The sequence below is a fragment of the Corticium candelabrum genome, chromosome 5, assembly GCF_963422355.1.
Source record: "Corticium candelabrum chromosome 5, ooCorCand1.1, whole genome shotgun sequence".
NCBI lineage: Eukaryota > Metazoa > Porifera > Homoscleromorpha > Homosclerophorida > Plakinidae > Corticium > Corticium candelabrum.
The window spans coordinates 6,895,762-6,919,650 of record NC_085089.1 but is presented as its reverse complement, the minus strand read 5'-3'; the positions used below and the strand labels follow the sequence as shown (position 1 = coordinate 6,919,650).

General features: G+C 42.8%; 2 protein-coding genes across 2 annotated transcripts; both read left to right on the top strand.

Annotated features, from left to right (window-relative positions):
• The first annotated feature begins 932 nt into the window (after positions 1 to 932).
• Positions 933 to 4,022, top strand: LOC134180119 (insulin-like growth factor 1 receptor). The gene is made up of 3 exons (XM_062647205.1): positions 933 to 1,017; positions 1,088 to 1,557; positions 3,315 to 4,022. The coding sequence occupies exons 2-3, from the start codon at positions 1,456 to 1,458 to the stop codon at positions 3,852 to 3,854; spliced, it is 642 nt and encodes a 213-aa protein (XP_062503189.1). The 5' UTR covers positions 933 to 1,017; positions 1,088 to 1,455; the 3' UTR covers positions 3,855 to 4,022.
• Positions 4,023 to 4,394: 372 nt separating this feature from the next.
• LOC134179654 (sacsin-like) lies at positions 4,395 to 23,253 on the top strand. Its single transcript, XM_062646590.1, has 4 exons — positions 4,395 to 4,527; positions 5,928 to 6,028; positions 6,090 to 6,354; positions 9,915 to 23,253. Exons 1-4 carry the CDS (start codon positions 4,509 to 4,511, stop codon positions 22,856 to 22,858), a joined length of 13,329 nt encoding a protein of 4,442 aa, XP_062502574.1. The 5' UTR covers positions 4,395 to 4,508; the 3' UTR covers positions 22,859 to 23,253.
• The last annotated feature ends 636 nt before the right edge of the window (positions 23,254 to 23,889 follow it).

The following is a 23,889-nucleotide window of genomic DNA, read 5'->3' as shown; positions in this document are numbered from 1 at the left end:
CAATCTCTTTATCTAGGCTTGGCCACCATACATAGCTGCGGGCCAATGATTTCATTCGACTCATTCCTAAGTGTCCTTCGTGTAACTCAGACAGAATCAATGATCTCAACTTGCTTGGAATGATGACACGGTTTGCCCATAGTAAGCAACCGTTCTCAATTGAAAGCTCGGTCGCTCGTCTCCTGTATTGTTCTATGACTAGTTCGCCATCGGGTCCCCAACCACATTTTGTATACTGATAAACTCTCCTTAGGATTTGATCTCTCTGTTTTTCTTTTGCAATCTCTGCTGCAGTGACTGGTAATGCCCCACAGTAATCCACATGAAACATCTGTTCATTTGGGTCAATGACTTCTACTGGGATGGGCAATCGGGATAGCAAATCAGCTTCCTTATTCTCAACGCCTGGCTTATACTGGATTTCATAATCATATGTACTCAAATAATATGTCTGTGAGGTTTGAGGTAGTACGAATTCGACGATTTACAGTCGAACAAGTCTAACTGTTTTCGGTGAGTGTTCCTTACGCAAGCGCGCGCGCGCACACACACACACACACACACACACACACACGCACACGCACTCACATGCACACACACACACACACACACACACACACACACACACACGCACACACACACACACACACACACACACGCACACGCACTCACATGCACACACACAGACGCACACACACGCACGCACACACACACACACACACACACACACACGCACGCACGCACGCACGCACACACACACACACACACACACACACACACACACACACGTGCGAAGTGACATCAGCAGAGGATGTCGTTACGTGGACTTGGCGTGCGACTGGGTGGCCCGGTCTCCCTCAGTCTGCTGCTCGTAGCTTTGTTGACTATGGTAATGGCACCTGTTGATAAAAAATGCCAAGACGTTTGATACCAATACATACGGGTGTGTCGCAGCAAACGCGGGCGGAGACACCACGAGGTCGGTTAATGTGACTGTCAACAGAGTCGATAACGAATGTGAGTGAGCTGTTCTAATATGTAGAGAGTGTTATGTACACAAAGGTTGTATCTCATGTTTGCTGTGTAGCAAACGAAGTCGGCGGTGGTGGTCCCGACTTGGTACCGATTGTGGTCGTTGTTGCAGTGTGTGGGGTCTTGTCTATAGTACTGATGGTGGCTCTCGGCGTGTGGTGTTATCGAAGATGCCAACGCAAAGAGGACACGAAACCGGTGGCTACACTGGACGACGTGCCGCTCAATGAATTCGAAATAGGGGAGTCAGTTGGAAAGGAGGAGTAACAGCTTGGTCGGTTCCGGTCGGTATTGGACGGTGTGCAAGGCCGAGTTGAAGAGACAGAAGACTTTCGGCGCCGATTCTGTGGCCGTTAGTGTGTTAGTGAAGGAGTTCCATGAGAAGGGGTTCAGTCGAGAGAAATTTATGGCCGATGTGATGTGATGGCAATAAAGAGTCTGCAGCTTGCGAGCGTGGCGAGGCTTGTCGACGTTTGTACTTCCAGGCATCAGCCGTATTTGACGGTGACAGAGAATTTAGATCAGGTGAGTGACGTAGACGAGTACTTTGTAGGATTATTAGTGCTGTGTAGTCAAGCCACACTACGTGGTAAAAGGCCTTTTCACACTAGACTCCGAAGCCCATTGAATGCACATAATGCCCATTGGCGTTTTCACACCTAATTCGAATTGGCATTGTTATGCCATATACCGAGGTGGTTTGAAGTGGATTCAACACGCATTGGCTGCTGCAAGTGGCACTGCCTATACCCACGCAGCTTTTCATGTTGGTATAGGCAGCAGTATATCTCCGTTTCATGTGCTTATTGCATAGATGGACGTAGTGTAACCAAAGATAGAGAAGTCTCTTCATGAAGAGACTGACAGCCATGATGAGTTCTAATGCACGTTACACACACACACACACACACACACACACACACACACACACACACACACACACACACACACACACACACACACCTCATTTTCGTAGTATGAATTGGGTCAATGCGCATCCAATTCACATCTGCAAAGTTGATTGAATGCGGTTTGATGAGCATCAAGTGAGAAAAAATCATAGACTGACCACTGACTTGTGCATACAACACAATACAATACCCCTCCCCTACTATTTACGCCCTGAATGGATCTCATGTACTGCTTGCACTGTAGCACCTAAATTCGTTTGAGTATTCTTAATTATGAGAGTGAGCTTTGTTGTTGAGAAACTTGGATTCTATCAGGATGAGCGTGTGTGGTGTGATGTCTGAGGTGAACGTATCCGATGTGCGTGCGCAGAGGGCATGTTTCATTGTCGAGAAACTTGAATGTAGCACTATGTGTAGTCCTAGGCAAACGTATTTGTAACATTATGGAGGAGATAAGGCCACGTCAACATGATTTGTGGTTTCACGGGCCTGATGGACCTAGAATCTTGTTGCTGACAAAAAATAGAATTACATTATTAAGTCACTTGGCTTAATTAATTTAGGCATGCATAGTTTTCTAGTACACAATTTCTTCTGTGTTTGCTTGGCGAAGTGTCGCCATCAAACAGGGTGGGAAAGTTTTAGTGTCGTGCAAGGTAGTCAAGTGTGAATCAGTCAATGGAAAGCTTTGTTTGTCACATAGAATGTACTTGGGCGGTTTTTTTCCTTTTTTTTTACAAGCCAACTGACCAATTCTAAAACAGCCTACTGTACAGTTGGTCTATGAAACACTGAATCAAGTTGACGTGGCGTAAGCGCATGAAAACGTGAAGACTGAAGTCAGCTGGCTTGTACGGGTTGATTGTCGCAGTTTACACGGAGATTCTTTATTCTTGTGATGAAGCGTGTTTCGTTGTCGAGGAATTTGAATTTTGTCACAGAACCAAGCCGAGTGTGGCACAATGTGGAGTGTTACACTAACCAAGTCTGTGCTGTTGCACTTACAGTGGAAACTAAGAATAATGAGACGTGCAGTATGCTGCTTTGTGTATCAACTGTAAGCAAAACTTGCAATGTGGCATGCATGGTGTGTATGGTAACTTGAGCCAAGATAAGCACAGGTCAATGTTTAGAAAGAACCGAATATCGTAGAATTAGAGCGCAGACACCAGTTGGCACCCAAATTTTGTTGAAAATTGTGCCCTTGCAATCACCCCTCAGTTTGAGGCGAATCAGTGTACACTGTACGTATACTGAAGGAATGACATAGGTGTGCCTCAAAAAGAAAATAATTGCTAGTTGGTTTTTTGTTTGGTGACCTTCAGAGTAGTGAGTGTGGTTACTTGATATTATCATTGTTCTTTGTTCCAGGGTGACTTGAAGAAGTACTTGACAGAAATACGTTTGTCAGAGGGGCATCTCATGATGTCTGATCAAAGTTCGCTTCTACGGCAGGCAACCGCTGGTTTTCAGTACTTGTCTGATCGCAATCGTATTCATAAGGACGTAGCCACTAGGAATTGTTTGGTGAGCAGACATCTATTGATAAAAATATCAGACTTGTGTCTTTGTGTCGATGGATACGAGGACGACTATGTGCTCGAGACGCCTGCTGTGTCTGGCCAGTATCGCCCATTGCAGTGGATGTCTCCAGAAGCCATTTTTAGAGATGAATTCACAAAGGAAAATGATGTCTGGTCGTTTGATGTATTCATGTGGGAGGTCACTGTGTTGGCAAGACAGCCATACGAAGGACTGACAAATGCTGAGGTGATCACAGCCATCGGGAATAGTCGGGCTCTTGAAGAATTGGACAGTTGCCCGGATGATCTGTATGAGATTATGCAAAGTTGTTGGCTCAAGGAGCCGGTAGATAGACCAACGTTTGAACTAATATGTGGTCTCTTATAGAATAGAATAGAATAGTGATATTGATAGGTTGGCGTTGCTGTCAGATTGCCTTGCCTTGCCCATGACAGTTGATTGATACTGTAGCTTACATTTTTAGGATATATCGCTCAGTCTGATGACTGTTAGTATTATATCATTTATACAAATTATGAAAGTCTCGTTTATGACTAGAGTGACGAAAGTGCAATTGTCTTCCGGCATGTGTCGGAGCAACTTTGTAATTAGTACGTGCACGTGTGTCTTGTCATGTGCGTCTTGCTTGAGTGAGTAGCACTTTTAGTACAGTTTTTGTTTGTTTGTTTGCTGGCAATTCGCAAGACCTGCAGCAATCGGCTAGTTGATTTGTGGAAAATCTTGTGGTTAGGCGCCGCGTCTAACTGAGAGAATGCCCGTTTTCCGTCTCAGGGCGTACCCCGCATGACCGTTGACCTCAGATATCGATAACTATCAGTAGACAACAAATATTAGCACATGCGTTGTTCATAACTGTACTTACACGTCGTGCCACGTGTTGGTGCCTTCGATTCAGGTGTCTACAGTTGTGCTTTTCTTGTATTCTAGTGTGTTCAATTGTTTCAAGAAGACCCGGTTGGCAGCTGAGTTTACTGTCATCCAGACGGGAGTACGTACTACATACAGCGGCGGAGAGGCAGAATGTCTGACTCAGGTTCAGGTGGGTAACGTTGGATGTAGGATGTCTAGATAGTGTAGCTGCATGCTACTTTTTTTACGGCTGTTAGCTAAAACAATAGATGCTGCACGTTTACTGGAAACAAGGATGTAAAGATTTTAGATTTCTGCAGGTCTGCGTGTCCTGATACTCAACAGTGAAGAACAAAGGCCGTTTATATAAAAACGTCTAGAAAGTGTGAACATCTTGCGATTATGCAGTTTACGGAGAATGTTGCGCAAGTTGGTTCTGCGTAGAGTGAAACGTTTTCAATTTAGCACACACGACCTACTGGTGTGGGGTGCGGAAAAATATTGCTAGCACGTGTATTTTGCTAGCATGTCGCGTGTGTGTCTAGAAAAAGGTTTGTTCAAACAAGGACATTTATCAAGGGAAGTCATCTGCGTGATCGTAAGCAAGAAATTCTTGCATCACATTCCTAGAGATAAAGCGCTTTATTAGTGCAGAAACAAGGCTAGTGGAATGCAATTAGAGCCTCATGCACGAGTCAGCATCTGCCATGGAAAGACTCAAAGCGTCATTCTTGTGCAGTGTCTACCTCTAGTATATACACGTATGCCACTGTGGTAGCTATACTTACCTTCAAATTGCCGCATTCTCCAAAAGGTAGACAGAGCTGTACATGTATGACATTGCCTAGATGGTTTTCTTAATTAACTACAGTAGTTTCATTAGTAAATCGCATTACTATAGACAAGCGTGTCTCGAGACAAACTTATATAAATATAGCAGTTGTAGAGTCAAGTAGAAATTAATACGTAATTACCTACAAATAAATATTGTAACTGTATTTGGAAATCATGCGAACGCATGCTGTTTGCTCGGAACCCCAGATGAACTACGTTTTGTATCTACGCATGAGCATATAAAGAGAGAAGATCTTCTCTTTGATCTACGTAATTACAATCGGAGAAGGAAAGTACGGTGTACTGTACTGCATGCACCATCTTCTAAACGGAAGTCAAGAAAGGGGAGGGGCTGGCTGCGCAAAGCAGCATCTTATCCGGAATTATAATCGTGGCGATCGTTTTCGGTTTTGTTTGTACCATAATTGCTAGTAATTTGGTACCAAGCTAAGAGAATGTTTTGAAACCACGTTCACATTTATACGCGACTCGTATTAATTAATTAATTAGATTAGTTTACATGATGACAACATAGGTCAAGTGCATGTCAAGACTTAGGCAAACTATTCCAATCCTGTGGCTAGAGTATAACTCGTAATAAGATACCTCGCATCGCAGACGTTTCGAATAGCGTCTGTCATGTTCGCCACGAACAGGTCGGCCAAATAATTGACCGCGCCCACCGCAGTCAGCCGTAGAGTCTACTGCGCATGTGCAAATATATTTGACATGTTTGAGTTTGGTTTCCTTGAGTAGATGAGGATGCAGGAGAAAATTTTGGTCAGGAGGTGCCGCCGCTGGTCCATCTGCTGAAAGATATATTGGAACGCTATCCCGAAGGAGGACAGATTTTGAAGGTTTGTTCTTCTCGTTCAAATCGTTCTGCGTACAGATTAACTTTGTTCTGTCTGATTTCAGGAGTTGATACAGAATGCAGACGATGCTGGAGCCACTGAAGTGAAATTTTTGCTTGATGCAAGGGAGAACGTCTACGGTACAGAACGTCTGGTGAAGAAATCACTGAGGAAATATCAAGGTCCTGCTCTATACGCTCAGAACAACGCTGTGTTTCAACGCGAGGACTGGGATGGCATCCAGAAACCATACCGCAGTGTGAAGAAAGATGATCCCATGAAAGTTGGCAAGTTTGGAATTGGATTCAATTCAATCTATCATCTAACAGGTTAGGATGGAGATAAATCATGTTGAGAAAACTAAACTTTTTGATACAACGAAATGTGTGGAGTCTAATTTAGGGGTGCGTTCGAATACTAGTTCTAGAACTGGAATTGGGGGGAGGGAGCAAAGTTCTATAGCGTTCAATTGGTAGTTCTGACAGTTCTAGAACTGTCAGTACAGTTCTAGCAGTTCTGCCTAGCGAGCTGGAATTGTTGGAACTGTCACGCCCTAAATGGAATTTCCGGAGGCTGCTGAAGTGAAATGGTGGGAACAGCTGCTGAGGTCGTTGTGGACCTTCTTGTTGGTTCTAATGAATACACTGTGGCGACCATCGGCTTGGCAAACAGCAGAAGGAACGACATTTGGAACTGATTACAGTGACCTTCTTGGCGAGCAGCTCCAAAAAACTGAAAGCGAAAGCCCTGCTGATGTTTGAACAGACTACAACAAGTTAGTGGAGTAGAAACGCCACTCTACTTATTGCGCTTACTGGAGGTATGAGCCTTTGCGCATGCTCAACTTGCTGACAGTTCTAAGTGTTCGTATGCTAGCAGGAGTTCCAACAGTTCTGACAGTTCTGGCAGTTCCAGTTCTAGAACTGGAACTGGTATTTGAACGCACCCTAAAACACAGACATATTAACAGATATCCCGTATATTAACAGATATATTAACGGATATCTACATGTATACATGTATATGGTAAGAATTGCTTGGATCTGTCACTCACTAGGATATTAATATAGCACAACAGTGGGGACACAAATTCATGCACTGCAAGGCATGTAAGATATGAACATCAATGATTATCTATAAAATATAATTATATCAGATATCGGTTATTGTTATCGGCTCTTTTTGCTTGGATATCGGTTATTGGTATATTGGCCGAATACCCTTATCGGTGCAACACTGTAATGGTAGCTTAAAGGAACATTTCGGCCATATGGGCTAGTAAATTGTGCCCAGCATACACCTTTGATTGTTGGTTGCCAACAATCAAATTAAGACATTTGACGCGTTTGCATCACGTGACATCGACAGCAGTCGGTGAAGCGCGGTGGACGCTGAAACAGATCCGGACGCCAAATACCGCTTGCCTCTTTATCCTTTTAGTTGTGTTCATGTGCGACAGACCACGTATGAACAGCTGTTTCACCGCACACCGAAGGGGCCCTGTCGTAAAACTGGACTCAACTGTAACTTTGCGTTGCAGTTCTTGTCACTTCCATCAGCGCATGCAGCCATTCCTTTTTTGCTGCAAATGTACATTAGCACGCGTCTCTGAAATGTTGCGTTAATGCAAATCTCCAAAATGTCTCTTTAACCAATTGTAAATTAGAGCATGTGTATGGGTATATGTACTATAAGTGGAGTGTGTGAACATAAAAAACTATGAAAATTTAGTTATGAAACTGTAAAATGTAAAACTAGGAAAAATTTTTTAGTACTGGTATTTTGGCAGGAACTAAATTTTGTGTCAAAGAGAAGTTTTATAAGCAAACCTAATTGCTGTAAATCAACAGAATTTTGTAAGTGTAAAACTTGTGTAAGTGAACAAATTTGCCATTTGTAAACAGCAAATTTTCGTAAGCGTTGATCATAATGAAGTACAAAATTGTGGCTACACTATACTACACCCAGCTCACGGCGGGCTCACTTGCTTTCCCTCGTGCACAGTAGACATTGGATACGACATCACCTCTTGGGGGCTCATAAACATGTCACTAAATCCGAAGTTGTGGGACCTTTAGTGTACATTTACAGTGCATGGACAGTGTTGAGAAGCTAATTGGCAATGTGGGTTTGTTAGACATAGCCGCTTTTCTGCACTTCTGTGTAGAACATCAACAGGAAATCAACAGAAAATCAAAACCACAGCACCACGCTGGCACGCATAAATATCTGCTAATCTCATATGAATGTGTCCTATCTCGTCAGTGTTTGTCTGACTGGCACTGGTGACACGTGATAATTATGAGTACATTGGAAAACCCACTGTTATAGTAAGCATTTAACTTTAGTAAACCTGAGATCGCTTATGAAATTTACAAAAGTTGGATGCTTACGAAATTTGTTGATTTACAGTACCTCATTGTCAGTACTTATCTGCTGTATCAGTATGTACAGTTGACACTATCTTATGGAGATTCTTGTACAGATCAGCTTCTATTAGTACGCTCTTTGATTCAATTCAGTTGGGTTCAGTGGTGTCAGAAGCTTGTTGTGCTGCTTACAGTCTCTTCATTGCTTGTCATATCATGGGAAGGTAACACCTAGGCACTTTTCCACTAGTGCTTAAACTGGTTTAAGGATTGCCCCTTTCCTTCTGCACTAAACCAGTTACCGTATTTCTTCGAATTGTGGCCACGGCCTCTATTTTTAGCAAGGTTACGGAACTGAGGCCTCTAAACGAGGGCGGCTTGTATTTGAGGGCGGCCTTTGTTTTTAATTAAGTCTCTACATGTTGGTACCTGGACGTCACATTTCTTTCTGTTGACATAATTGGACACTTTGTAAGGCGTCAACTACGGTAGTTTAGCTGTAAATGCCACGACTATTATGTTATAATTGATAGAGGTGTGCATGTAATAGGATGAAATTGAAGCAGAGCATCAAAGGAAGTGATAGGGCGTGGTGAGTAACTTTGCAGACTAGTGCGGCCTCAATTCGAGAGCAACCTCTATTTTTAACAAATCTCTTCAGCTGCGGCTTCTGAACGAGGGCGGCCACTATTTGAAGAAATATGGTATATTCTAAACCCAAACCGATTTCTTACTAGTTTGTAGTAGGTTTAGCCAAGTGTTTTACGTTTAACTATCGTGTGACAGTAGCACGCTTGCTTAGATGGATTCTGACAACATCGTTTTGATGATATTGACTATTTTGCTGGTATAGGATTGCCTTGAAAGATGTAACGGTTATTAACTAAAGGAGAGAATCAGCAGCTACACACAGAGAGAAGACGGTGTCCTTGGTCACTTGTGCAAATTCTTAGTAGTAGATGCTGACAACAAACAGTTGCTCTGATTCGGCGACAGAGCAGCCCAGTACTTTGAAACGAGCCTTGCTCACTGAATACTACAGTGATCCAAGACGGTTTGTCTTGCACGTCCTGGATGTGCAAGTTTCTAGTGGAAACAGTCGCTTTCTTGAACTGGTTTAGTTTATAAACATGTTTAAGCTAAACTAGTTTAAGGTGCAGCTAGTGGAAACACCACCCTAATGCTACTCCTAATAACAAAACTCGGTGTGATGAAGTTTGTGACTGATATTTTGCAAACGAGGTTTTTGCAACTGCTTTTTTGTTATTCATTGGATGTTTGTCATCAAGCATAGAATGATATAGTCTCTGCCAGAATGTTGAGGGCGGGGTTAGGGTCTGGCTACGCGAGACTAAGAATGATAAGATTAATTATTTCAGGATGGCAAGTGTGTAATTTGTCACTAATATATTGTACATTCTGAGAGGGTGAAGTATAAGTACCTGGAATTTTAGTGTGTTGACTTGCTTGTAGTAACAGTGTGGCTGACAAATTTCAGTAATAATATCTTTGTTTTGTAGACCTTCCTAGTGTTGTTAGTGGTAACACTGTTGGATTCTTTGATCCTCATCAGAAGCATTTTCAAGGTAAAACTGGGAGAAAATTTTCATTCAGTGATGCCAGAAATCCCAAATATGCTGAACAGTTTGGTCCATATAAAGTTCTTGGTTGTGATTTGTCACAATCTGAGTACAATGGTACCTTATTCAGATTCCCTTTACGTCAAGAACCGTCACCAGCCCTGTCATCCAATGTCGTTTCTTCACAAAGGATTCATGATCTGTTTGAGTCATTTCAAGCTGATGCGCATCTTGTCTTGCTGTTTCTCAAGACAGTGGAAATGATATCCATCTATGAGTGGCTGCCTGGCAAACCGGCTGCTTTCGAAGTTTTTAGAGTGTGTTTGTCAGAACCAGCAAGAGCAGTCGTTCATAGGGAAAGGGAAAGTATTTTGAGCAGTATATCAGCAGCAACTAGAGCTGATGGAAGAGTGAAATCAGGATTTGTTTTGTCCAGATGTTATCAGGCAAGTATTACGTGCACATTGCGACAAGTTACTATCACTCAACAGTGGTTAGTTGAAAATTACATCAGCACAACAAATCCTGAAGTGCATTCGATGGCAGCCAAATTGGCACAAATTCCCTGGGTGGGACTTGCTGTTCCAATTGGTGGCAAAACCAAACATGGAGAAAACTTGGGAAGAATCTTCTGTTTTCTTCCATTGCCTCCCAGTGATGATGCAGATAGTAATAGTGGTCTGCCTGTGCATGTTCATGGTTCATTCAGTGTGGCTGATAATCGCAGAAGCCTCAAATGGCCAGCAGAAGACAGAACAAAAGATGAGAAGGCAGAATGGAATCGTCTGCTAGTTGAGCAGTTGATAGCACTGGCTTACACCTCTCTGATTCAACATGCCATTGAACTCGATCGCAAAGTTGTTTCTGTGACAGATATTTATGCCATGTGGCCTGACATCGAGCATGTCCAGTATCATTGGTCACTGTATGTTGTGCCATCTCTTCTAAGCTCTCTTTCAAAGCTGAAAGTATTGCATGGTGAGAGTACATCAGGGATCTCTTGGGAACGTGTTGGAGATGTGTTAGTCTGCAACAATGCCGGAAACACACTGAGTCTAGCTGAATCAGTTGCAATTGAAGAAATGAAGAGAATCGGTCACAAAGTTACGTTTCCTGCTACCAATATTGCATCTTGCTTAGCTAGAATAGAGAGTTACCATGGAGTGAGTTGCAAGCGAATATGTCCTGAGGTGGTCAGAGTTGAACTGAAAAAAAGCAATCGTTATCAGAATATGCAACCATGCAATAAAATCCAATTGTTGAAGTATGTATTGAGTGATCGTAGGTTTGACAGTTTGGTTGGCTTACATCTACTACCATTAGCTGATAGAACATTTACATCATTCTCATATCGAGGGTATTCAGCAGTATATCTTGAATCGTCATCATGTCCGAGGTCATTGTTTCCTGGTCAAGATGGAAAGTTCTTGGATCAGGATATCGATAGGGGTGTTTGTACCACCTTGAAAGAGGTTGCTACCACAAGTCATACACAACTGAAGAACATCCAACTTAGTGACGTTCCACCTCTCATATCAGAAGTGTTGTCATCCGTGTGGAGGCATGGGTGTGGAGCTGTGATTCCAAGACCTCATACAGTAAATGGAAGATTAACTGATGGCTGGCTAGAAGAACTGTGGGGTTGGATCAATCGAAACACATTCAACATTCCACTAAGTAAGTTTGAGCACATGTACGGGTATATTATTCCAGTTACTTCAACAAGTGGGGTGAAGAATCTCATGAAGCTTGCACCTCTTCCTGCGCTTTTTGCTGAAGTACCTGGTGTCGACGTACGGATTAGCAAGGATTTGGCAAAAGGATTGGAAAGTTTGGGTTGTACAGTTTTGTACCAACCGTCTAGCTATCTTGTGTCTTGCAGTCATGTATATAACTACATCTGCAAGCCAGTGCAAATACTTACATGCATCTCTCGAGCAGGCGTTTCTTCTTCCAAGTACCAATCGTTGGCTCTTGCGCAGAAGCGTGAACTGATGAGTGTTGTTTCTTCTGCTCTTCAAGTTTGCCATCCTTCACGTCCTGAAATTGATGTTCTAAAATCTCTTCCTGTGTTTCGTGTATGGGGTGGACAGAATCTTGTATCTTTGTCTCATTGCAGTCAAGTGGCTCCGGTTAACCTTGAGGAGACTCTTCCCATTGTTGCAAATCTGGTTGCCAGCCCTAATTTGGCGTCAAGGCTGATACTACAGTACTTTTCCAAGAACATCAACTACTTTGAGCTTACTCTCGAAGAAGTTATGATCAAGTTTGTCTTTAATCAGTTTCAGAGGTATTCAATGGATGCCAAAGAGAATCTAATCAAGTTTTGTTTGGACAACATTTACTCTATGAGCAGTAACGCTCGTCAGACTATGGCATCGCTTGCTTTTGTTCGAACTGGTGATGGTCAACTGAAAGCTCCTAATGCAGTTTTCAACCCAAGTGAGCGCCATGTTTTAGAATTATATGGAGATCAGTGTGTCTTTGCTGTTGGCTCTTTTGCCATGAACAGCAAATATGGTGAATTACTGCATCAATATGTTGGTCTTCGAAAACTGAGTGATATTAGTGCAAACGAACTGTATGTTTTGGCTGAACGTATTGCTGCAAAGAAAAGTAAGTCGATGGGAAAAACACTACTGGAAGTACTGCATACACAGACTTGGGCTCAACGACTCTTATCGACACAAACATACAGACATGGTTGGGTGATGTGTTCGCAGGCGTTGGCTACTGTAGAGTGGATGCCAGTCATTGAACACAGTTCTTCTATTATGCATTTTGGTATGCCATGGGCTAGTTCTAGTCCAACTTGCTTGCCTGGTGTTGTTGTTGTGCCATCTGATGACCTCAGCTCAGAAAGGCTTCAGTTAACAGTTGGATCTCAGTTGGCTATCCTTGATTATGCATCGGTTATATCTCCAAGTATAGTCAAGTTTCTTTCATGCGCTTCCTTGAGTACCATGTATGAGGCAGTAATGAAACAACTTATTGTAGCTCACAAGCTGTGGAAAGCAAAATCAATTAAAGAAAGTGGGCGAGAAGAGTTTGATAGAATGCTTCAAGAAATCTTCAGTACACTGGGATGTGCTTTCAGTAGCTCGTTTGCAACAGTTATTTTAGACGGTCTCAAGTCTGCACCCGCCGACTGGGTGTGGTTGAATGGATCACAAGGTTTTATACGTCCTGAACAATTGGCTGTTTCCAGCGCCTTTCCCGGATCACTTGAGCCATGGCTTTATGAGATTGGGCATTATCCTCATTTGAATGATTGTAGTCCACTTCTCAAGACAAGTGGAATGAAATCAAAGTTTGAAAAAGAAGACATTTTGTGTGTTTTACCTTCAATGAAAGCGTTTTATGATAGTTCTACTATCCAAGTGGAGCCCAAGAAGATGGGACGTGACTTAGAACTGACTATAGCAATTCTTAACTGGTTGACTAGAGATGGATCAATCCTTTCTCGGACTCTTCAACAAAACCTGCTTGTTCCCGTGGACAGGGAAAACAATGTTCTAGAATTGTGTCCTTGCTCAGAATTGATGTATTGTGACGCAGAGTGGCTTCGTCGTAGTGATGACTTAGAAGTTGCAGATTATCGCCTCATTCACAAGCAGGTATCTTCTGATACTGCTTACAAATTAGGTGTGCCATCTCTTAGCAATCGTCTGGCCCCATCCGAGGAGCTACCTTTCGAACAGTTGGGACCCCACGAGTCACTGACTCTAAGACTGAAGAATATTTTGAAAGAATACAAAGACGACGCTGGAATATTCAAAGAATTGCTTCAAAATGCAGATGACGCTGAAGCAACGAGCGTCAAGTTTCTTGTAGATTGGAGACAACATGATAAATTCAAAAGTTCATTGCTTGCTCCAGGAATGAGCAAATGCCAGGGACCTGCTTTATGGGCTTTCAATGACTCTGTGTTCTCAGACGAGGATTTCGTCAATATCTCAAAGCTGGCTGCTGCTACGAAACAATCAAAACTAGAAAAGATTGGACGATTTGGATTGGGTTTCACATCTGTCTATCATATAACTGATGTGCCTAGTTTTGTCAGTCGTCGATATGTGGTTATATTTGATCCTCACGAGAGTCATCTCGGAAATCACATCAGAAACCCGTCTCAGCCTGGTATCAAAATTGACTTTGTGCAAAGTCCCATTGGCCAGCGATTTCCTGATCAATTTCAACCTTATGCTGATGTCTTTGGGTGCAACTTGGTAGAACGCGCTGAGTTTAATGGAACTCTATTTCGCTTTCCTTTTCGCACTAATGAACAAGCTGCTGTGAATGAAATAAAGAAGGAAGCCTATGATGAAGATCGAGTTAAAACGTCGTTGCGAGCATTGCAAGAAGTGTGCGGAAAGCTGCTAATCTTCCTTCAACATGTCAAGTCAATCGAAGTGTTTGAATTGAAGTCAGATGCAGTCAGTCCCTCAGACATGAGACAGATTTTTTCCGTCCAAGCAGGAATAGATCTAGAGGTATCTGGAAGTCCTTTGTCTCATCACGGACTTTTGACGTCTTTATGTAGTCAAGTGGAACAAGGCAATTTCCAAAGAACTGCCGGCTGTGACTCGACGTGCGTGATCAAATGGCGTGACTTTGGTAGAGATGAGGTGCATACTGCAAAGTGGTTGGTGTGCTCTGAGGGCAGCAAAGGCACTGCTTTTCAATTTTCAATTAAACACGGTGGTCATGAAAGTGGATTTGTTCCATTTGCCAGCGTTGCAGTTGAATTGCGTGATGAGTGTGTACCTTGCGTTATTGATGGAGAAACATTTTGTTTCCTTCCTCTGTCAGAGAGAACGGGTTTACCTTTGCACGTGAATGGTTATTTTGCTGTACTATCTAACCGTCGTGGTATCTGGTGGCATGGAACTGATGGAAAAATAGATTTTGAAGCAGAATGGAATGAGCAGTTGATTACCGACTGTCTGGTTCAGTCGTACCTCTCTATGCTGAAGCGTTTGTCTAAGCTACTAGAGTGCAGAGAAAAGACTGATGGCAATTTATTGCATTATTATTCTCTGTGGCCCAATCAAAGAAACTGTCGTCATGCTGTCTGGTACACATTAGTTGCTCAGTTTTATAAGGAAGTTGTGCAGGGAAGTGACACCATCTTTTGTAGCATAAGCAATGATGGTTATAATTGGATACCACTGTCTGACTGTGTGATTCTATCTCATTCTGTGTTGGAAGTTCTGCCACAAGCACAACAGATTATGAAGCAATTCTGTCCATATTTTGTTGAATTGCCCAATCATGTATTGGATGGTCTGAGCAAAGCTGACGACACTACAGTGAAAGGTCTAACGGTTAACGAAGAGAAGTTTGTGTCACAATGGTTTGCTCCTCACGTACAAGAAGTGAAATCTGAGCTTCGAGACGCCTTATTGAAGTCTCTGTTGACTCGTGTTCTCACTACGGTAAATCTTATTTCGTGTTTGAGAAGCTTCAGTATATTTCCTTGTTGTCCGGATGGCCAAGTGCTACGTGCTGCATCAGATATGATTGATTTCAAGTGTGAAGAATCCGAACTGTTTGAAGTAGACGAAGGCAGGTTTCCGGTCGAGTTTCTGTGTGAACGAGAGGAGCTAGTTCTTGCTCTACGAAAATTGGGAATGAGATCTACAGGATGTTTTACTTGGGATGACGTTACAGAAAGGAGTGCAACGGTGGAAGCATTGGCGAAAGGAAGTTATGAAGGAGCGAAGCGGAGGATCGGAGCTCTAATTAAACTCATGAATAGATTGTGTGAGAAGGATACTTGTTCAGCTACGTCCAGGGAATTGCTTAGAAATACGCCATTTCTGTTGGTAGAGAGGCGTCCAAATAATTACCCAGTGGTATGGTACGGGGATCAGCATCCAGATGAGAAGGTTGTCTCTCCTGCCAAAGGTTACTCTTCACAATACAGAAACATGATCGGATCTTTGGCACTTATTGTTGATTATTTCTATCACGTTCGCTGGTCTCCTGCGGTAATCGACCTGCTAGGTTTTAATCGTTCTCCGCCTCTGTCAATGTTGCTTATACAATTGGACTTGGTTATTAACGCTTTACAACAAGTTGGGAGCAACAGGGAATCTTTAATGAAAATCATTGACACGTTGTACAAAGAACTGCAGCGTAGATACAACGGCAGTGAACCAGACATTGTTGTAGCTAGTCTGACGGACAAGGCGTGGGTTGTTGTTCAAAGTGCTGGATTGGGACGTGACAAAGACCGCGGGAGGACACTCAACTGTTATGCAATGAAGACTAGCCAGTTGGCTTTCGATTGGGGAAAAAGTGCACCGCCTTATCTCTCTAACATTCCTAGTGAACTCTTGCACATAAGGACTTTGCTGGAAGCTACTGGAGTAGAAAGGGTATTTGGATCTCAAACTATTATTGGAGCATTGAAACAAATTTTTGAAGAAATGGGAGGCGAGCAACTACCACATTGGCTACTTAAGTATGTTGAACAACTGATTCTTCCTGAGTTCAATAGTTTGCCACCGAGTGAGTTGAAGACTTTTCGAGGTGTCCTTGAGGTTCCTCTTCTGTCTGAAGATGAGCGTTTGATGGAAGCCTCCAAGTTGGCATACAATGATGCACCGTGGATGGATCGTTCGCTCACAGACAAACATGTTTATGTACATCGGTGTGTGCCTCGAGAGATAGCAAATGATCTTGGAGTGAAACTGGTGAGAGACAAAGTACTTGACAGCTACGCTCGTGATATACCTGGCAGGGAATTTGGTCAGCACGAGCCTCTTACGCAACGTCTTCAGAACATATTAAAAGAGTATCCAGCCGACGAAGGGATTCTGAAAGAATTAGTGCAAAACGCTGACGATGCCAAGGCGACGGAAATACATATTATCTTAGATCAACGCCAGTACAAGAAGGAACGGATATTTACGGATGAGTGGAAGTCATTACAAGGCCCTGCCATTTGTGTGTACAACAACCGACCATTCACTGATAAAGACATCGAAGGAATTCAGAATCTTGGAAGAGGTAGTAAAAGTGATGATCCATCACTGACTGGACAATATGGTATAGGTTTCAATGCTGTCTATCATTTGACTGATTGTCCATCTTTTCTTTCTGACAACAAGACGCTTTGTGTGTTGGATCCTCAATGTCGTTATGTACGTGGAGCTACTAAAGAGAGACCGGGAAGGTTGTATGATACGGACGAAAAATTTTGGAATCAGTTTTGTGATATCTGGGATTGCTACAAGTCCATCGATGGAATAACATTGGAAGGTGGAACTTTGTTTAGGCTTCCGTTACGGACGGTAGAAATGGCAAAGGAATCTGATGTAAGCGAAAAAGTGTTTGACAATGAACACATACAGACGCTAATGAACACGTTCAAGGAAAGCGCACCGAGCATGTTACTGTTTCTCAACAATGTTCGTTGTATCAAGTTGACTTTCATCTCTGAGACTTCGAAAGTCACTAGTTCATATGAAGTGAAAGCCCATCTTTCTACTGAAGCTACAGAAGAACGTCGGAGAATGTCAGAGGCAGTTGCAGAGAGCAAAGGCAAACGGACAGGCGATATTGAATACAGTGCTGCATTTTATGAACTCGAGATACAAGTATCCGAAGAATTGTCGAAGTTTGATCGTAAACGAGATACCGAAATTGAAGGCCAATGGCTAGTTCATCATTCTATCGGAGTACCGCATTTGGACGAATCAGGATTTAGCGCAGAGGGATGTGACATGGCATTGCTGCCTCGCGTAGGAATAGCTGCTCTCATAAGACGGACTCTTAAGACTGAACGTGCGAATGTGTTCTGCTTTTTGCCTCTTCCGTTGCAGTGGAATCTTCCTGTTCAGGTAAACGGTCATTTTGCTTTGAATTCCACAAGACGTGGATTGTGGCGTGATTCTAAATCGTCGCGTCCGGCTAAGTCGAACGAGCAAGAATGGAACGAAGATCTTATCAAGTTTGTGTTGGCGCCAGCCTATGCTAAATTCTTAGTAAAAGCTCGGGAGTATGTGACTGTGAATGAAGATGATGACACCGCTAGACAATCTTTCGGTAAAAGGTTGTACTGGTTTTATGATTTGCTACCCAAATATACATTTTCTCATACTGAATTATATCCGCCAATGTTAGTGAAAGAATTGTACGTTTATTTCGTCAAACACAATTGTCCTTTATTGGCTTATACGGGACAGCCTGCTGTTTCTGTTCATCAATATATGAAGAGGCTGAATGAGACGGAGCAGTCGCAAATAAAAGCTATTTTGGTAGAAACCGATGATTTTGAAGCCGCGCCACTCGAGTGGCGTGAAATTGGCAATGAAACTGAAGCCGGTATTTTGACAGGGTATTTTTCTTCTTTTCCTAGTAAGTATGAAATATATGCCCTTGAAGTAGTTTTATTGCGTCTTGGATTTCCAATTGTGCTGTCACCGCGTATGCTGTATACCAACATTTTGAAAGCAAACGAAAAAGAGAAGGAAAAGTCAACCGAAAAGGCAAAAGTTGAAATGATAAACCGTGAAGCTGTTTACTTGTTTTTGAAGAATTATCAGGCTTCCAGTTCTTGCTGTCGGCTTCGACTTGAAAGCTTTGAAAACACGGTTTTGAGGAGCTGCGAAGCCGCAAATTTGATTTTGCGATATTTGGTAGAACATAGAACCAAGTCTGGTACAAATAGTGAGAGTGAAACAGAATCGGATACAAGTTACTTGAATGGTCTTCCTCTTCTTATCACGGCTGATGGGAAACTGCGAGAGTTTTCCACATCTTCGACTGCATTTGTGTCTTTATACAGCGACTTGTTGCCCAAGGAGCTGCACCTGTTTGTGCACAGTCAACTTGTGAGAACTTTACAACATTCCAAAGATTCTGTGTTGAAGGAACTGAGCGCAAGTGACTTGGCTCGTTATTTACCTGATCAAGGCGTGTTTCCAAGTAATTGGCTGAACGCTAGCCGATATTATGACGACTGGAATCCTGATGTCGGTCCCTCCAAACAGTGGATTGACAGGTTATGGTCATACCTACGAACGGTGGACTGTGATGAAGCCTTAAAAACGTTAGCGAATTTTCCTATCATCACAGTGGGCAAGAAAACGCTAGTGCCCCCATCACTGTCACAGACCGTTCTTCTGCCGAAATCTTCTGAATTGTTTGCTCGTTTGCGTCAAGTTTTAATGCGATTAGGAGCCGTCGAAGTAGACGGGGTTGTCGTAAAAGCTCTTTCTCTTTCCGAATTAAGATATTCCCCTACTGTATCTGCTACGAGTTCATCGTCGTCACAAACTTACTTAAACCGATTTGCTAGCATAGACAATCCTTCGTCAATCTTGAAAGTTCTGCAGTATCTTTACAAGGACCGGGACGCGCCCAAACCTTCCCTTGATGAGGCCAAAATTATTTTAGAGTATTTTCAGAGCAATTTGAGTAGTTTGGACGCGTCAGGGCGACTGTACACAGATGAATTAAAGGCATTACCTTTGTTTGAGACAGTGGAAGGGATTTTTACAGAAATTTTACCGCTTCAAAGTGCCTACACTTTACCTAAGGAACTGCCCGATTGTGGATCTAAGGTATGGATGAATAGAGCGAAGTGCATATTTCTTAAGGAGCAGCAAGCTTATGCTAGAATCTACAAAAAATTGGGATTGAGTAAAAAGACAGGTATCGAAGTGTACATGGATTACATTCTACCATGCTTTTCTAACATGTCTCAAGACGATCGTATCGCACATCTTGTATTCATAATGACACAATATGAAGATTGTGAGAGGTTGATAGAGAAAGTGACAGTCACCCCTTGTTTTGACAAAAATGGTAAGCCTGTCACAACTGACGAGTTTTACGATCCAACCGTACCACTGTTTTCTAAGATGTTATCTTCAGATGAAATTCCTCCTATGCCTACAGCGCCTCTTCTAGCGGAACGTCAACAACCCAAATGGCTGCCTTTTCTCAGACGTCTAGGTTTGAAGACGGTGTGTCCGACATCAAAATTTCTGGAATTGGCGAAGAGATTAGAGGTAGAAACGCTAAACTGGACACTGTCAGGACGAGAACCTGACAACTACGAGGACTGGAAGAAAAGGTCAAAGTTGATGGAAGATCATCTTACTGTGAAAATGAGAAATGCTTGGTCCGACAAACAATTCATGGCAAGGATGTCCACAATCAGCTTTCTGCCGTCAAAACAGGTTAGACGGAAATTAGAAAATCTTGCTACTCCTTTCTATAAACGAAATAGAACAAGCAATTACGCAACCAACTTTAGTAATGGGGTGTTGTACTCTGAAGACAACGAGAGGCTTTGCTGGACATCTATAGCTTTAATTGATGTGGAAAATGCAACAGTTCGAGGAGTCCGGTCGAATTTTATATCGTCAGCCGGGATTAGTGTGCATCCGAAACTTGATGACGTTCTGACTCACTTTAGTCTTCTTGTTGAGCAAGCGCAGACTGTCGTTTCTCCTTCATTTGAAATTGCAGGTGACGTCGTCGAACTGCTGTTAACTGTTTTGTCGACACTTTTCAGTTATTTTACAAAACTTGTTTCTAGCAAGCCGTTGGACGAACTGCCACCGTTTGCTGATTTACGGAATGTGAAGTCTCTATCATCCGATCTGTCTTCAGACGGATATCGAATTGTCGAATTTCTCTCATCTTATCCATCTATTTTCATTCCCGATAAGCAGATGTTTGTTAAACCTCAACAAGTTGTGTTTTCTCTCGAGCACAAATTTTATCCTTATCTTTTCCAACTTCCACGAGATTTAGCGTCTTACCATTTGCTGCTGAGACGCATTGGAGTGGACGAGAAACCAAAAGCGTTTCATTGTGCTCGCATTTTAGAATCCATCAGAACGCGATACGGAGACGACAAAGTCGTATCTCCAGGAGACTGGAATGTTTCTCTTGATGCCGTTGCTTTGCTCTTTCAAATATTGAGGGCTAGGACGAAACAACTGGTAGAGAAGTTTCCTACACAGAACACTTCCTCGTCAGTTAATGAGATGGAGACCTCCCTCACACCACTATACTTGCTCAGTCGAGACGAGACACTTGTTGTCGCAAAGGACCTTGTGTATTTGGATCGGGTTCATTTAGAAAATCAGTTAGGTCATTTTAGTAAGTACAAGTTTTTGATCGATTTGATGAAATGCGGTCTTTCGTCGCTTGAAGAAGAGACGATAGATCTCTTGCCGTCTCGTCTACGACCGCAAAAGTTTTCACATTTGACAGAGGAAGTTTTAGATCCTGATTGCCTTTGTCTCGTTGTTGAAGATGATGAACGAGAGCGGGAACGATTGGCTACGATATATCAACGTCGACTGTCTTCTCCGATTTTTTTGCAAGGGATTCGTAGCATTTTTATTCATCAAGCTAGGAGTCCGCGTCTACCAGTCGAGCTAGAAACCCGCCTGTCTCTGTTGCAAAGCTGTTTGCGTGTTCGCTGTCTTCCTGAAATTCGGATTTGTCTCAAACCACAAGATGGGAGAGATCTGATCAAATTGGAAGGCGTACAAAAGTTTTGTTTTCATGAACAAACGCCATCAGAAGTAACACTTTATATTGAATCAAATAGTACAACGGCGGATTCTGACATGCGGCTTCATGGCTTTATAGCAGAAGAACTGCAGACGTTCTTGGGTACTCAATTGTCTTCGGAATTTCCTTTGATAAGGATTGTTTACTGCAAACATTCGGCTTCGATACCAGAAGTTTTGAAGAGTCACAATATTCCATTCGTGAATGATGGTGACCTTGTTCTAGACGATAACAGTGAGATTTACTACCCTGGCATGCAACTTCTTCCTAGTCATTTGGCACATCTTCACAAATCAGATCTCGTTCACAGATTCAACATTGACGAGTGGGTAGCGTACGAGGTCGAAGAGGACCGTTTTATCTACGCCATCGTTATCCATCGAGAATACGACCCTCATGCGGCCGAATCAGAGTTGATGACACGTTACGGAATTAATATAGGAGAAGAAGAACCGAAGATAGTCAGCGTACTGTCGTTGTACGCTTTTACAGATAAAGATGAATTTCATCATCAACTAGAACGCAGCTTGGTATTGGCCGATTCGTCTTCCTCTGTCGATGCAAACTCCGACATCGATTCTTCCGCTACCCTGGAGAATAAGAAGGATGCAGTTCAAAAACAACTGAATGAGATATGGAAACTCTCTATTGAAGACAGGAAAAAAGCAATCAGACGATTGTATCTAAAGTGGCATCCTGATAAAACAGATGATCCTGATGCCGCGGAAGTGTTCAAGTTCATGAAAATCGAAATTGCCCGTTTGGAGAGAGGAGACCCTCAATACGGCGGAGTTAGTTCGTACAGCGGTTGTTATTCGAATTGGGACTCATTCGCCAGAAGTTATGGTAGAAGCTACCGAGCTTCTTCTTACACTTACCGTAGACCACCTTGTTACAGCTATCTCCATTTAGTTCGTGACCAACGTTTAGGCCTTCTGTTCGTGCGACAAGCTGAGGCTGATTTTAAAGTAGCAGAAGCATTGTTTGGCACGGATAACAGCGATGATCAACGATTCGCCACTGTGTGCTTTCTTTGCCATGAAGCAGTGGAGAAAGCTTTGAAAGGTTTGTTGTATATGAAACGCGGCATTCCGGACGAAGACCGACATAAACACTATTTCCGCTTCTTTCTCGGAGCAGCAGATTTACCAGGATGTCCTTCCACTCTTAAAGGGTTTGTTTATATGGTCAGTGACGATCACTACTTGGACACTCGATACCCAAACAAACACTACGTTGTTCCTGCCGACCAGTTCTCTAGGGACACAGCAAATCGCAGTCTGACGGGAGCCAGAGGTGTCATTAAAGACACTCTAAAGTTTGCTGAAGACAATAGTTGAATACGACTGCTCGACGAAGTCGGTACTGTCTGTATCTGATTCATCAGATCGTATAATATTTTGTGTTGATTAGCAGATTACGCTTTCGAGTTTGTGAATGGATCGATGCTTTATTTTGCACGCGCTCTAGTCTACTATAGCAGTATGAGTACTTGGCCTAAACGTCTGTGTAGTAAATACGTATGTATATATGCATACCATTTACCGTCAAAATAGGCTGTGTGACGTACCATTGTGATTGTGTGCTGATATTGCTGAGCAAAGTCGTTTTGCATAGATATTGTGCAGCTTTACTTTCCGTCAACAATAGTACTGAACCCAACCTTACTTTTAAAAATTTAATAGAGTAAGTTCAGTAACGTCGTTTATCATTCTGCGTATCTTTGTAATGCTTGACATCAATATGTTAATCTATTTCTGCAACTATCTATATGTGTATACTCTTGGCAAATACAAAACCAATGATATATTTGCAGTTTGCTGGTAGCTCAGCTGCGTGGTTGTAAGCCGATTAGATATGACTGTGGACTTATTGAGATCATGTTGAAGTACTCAACGTGGAATTGCAGCAATGCTTGCGACTGGTGGTTTAGGGTTACTGTCGAAGGAAATATCGTCAAAAGAATAGTTTTACCAAAATATTTACTCTCAACAGACGAAGGTAAATTGTTGTAACTTTATTACTGTAATTTAATTAATGAATTATCGAAGAAAATCACCGTCAAACGTCTAAACCTCTACGCACGTGCGCGTGTGTGTGCGTGCGTGTGTGCGTGCGTGCTTGCGCGTGCGTGTGTGTGTGTGTGTGTGTGTGCGCGCGCGTGCGCATACGCGTGTGCGTGTGCGTGCTCGCGTGTGTGCGCGTGCGTGCGTTCGTGCGTGCATGCGTTCGTGCGTGCGTGCGTGTGTGTGTATGTGTACGTGTGTGTGAGTGTGTGTGTGTGTGTGTGTGTGTGTGTGTGTGTGTGTGTGTGTGTGTCTGTGTGTGTGTGTCTGTGTGTGTGTGTGTGTGTGTGTGTACAGGAGAGTGA

Coding starts and splice junctions, on each gene's coding strand:
- LOC134180119 (XM_062647205.1), top strand. CDS start 1,456: ATGGCAATAAAGAGTCTGCAGCTTGCGAGCGTGGCGAGGCTTGTCGAC. Junction 1,558..3,314: donor TGACAGAGAATTTAGATCAG/GTGAGTGACGTA, acceptor TCTTTGTTCCAG/GGTGACTTGAAGAAGTACTT.
- LOC134179654 (XM_062646590.1), top strand. Junction 6,029..6,089: donor AAGGAGGACAGATTTTGAAG/GTTTGTTCTTCT, acceptor GTCTGATTTCAG/GAGTTGATACAGAATGCAGA. Junction 6,355..9,914: donor TTCAATCTATCATCTAACAG/GTTAGGATGGAG, acceptor TTTGTTTTGTAG/ACCTTCCTAGTGTTGTTAGT.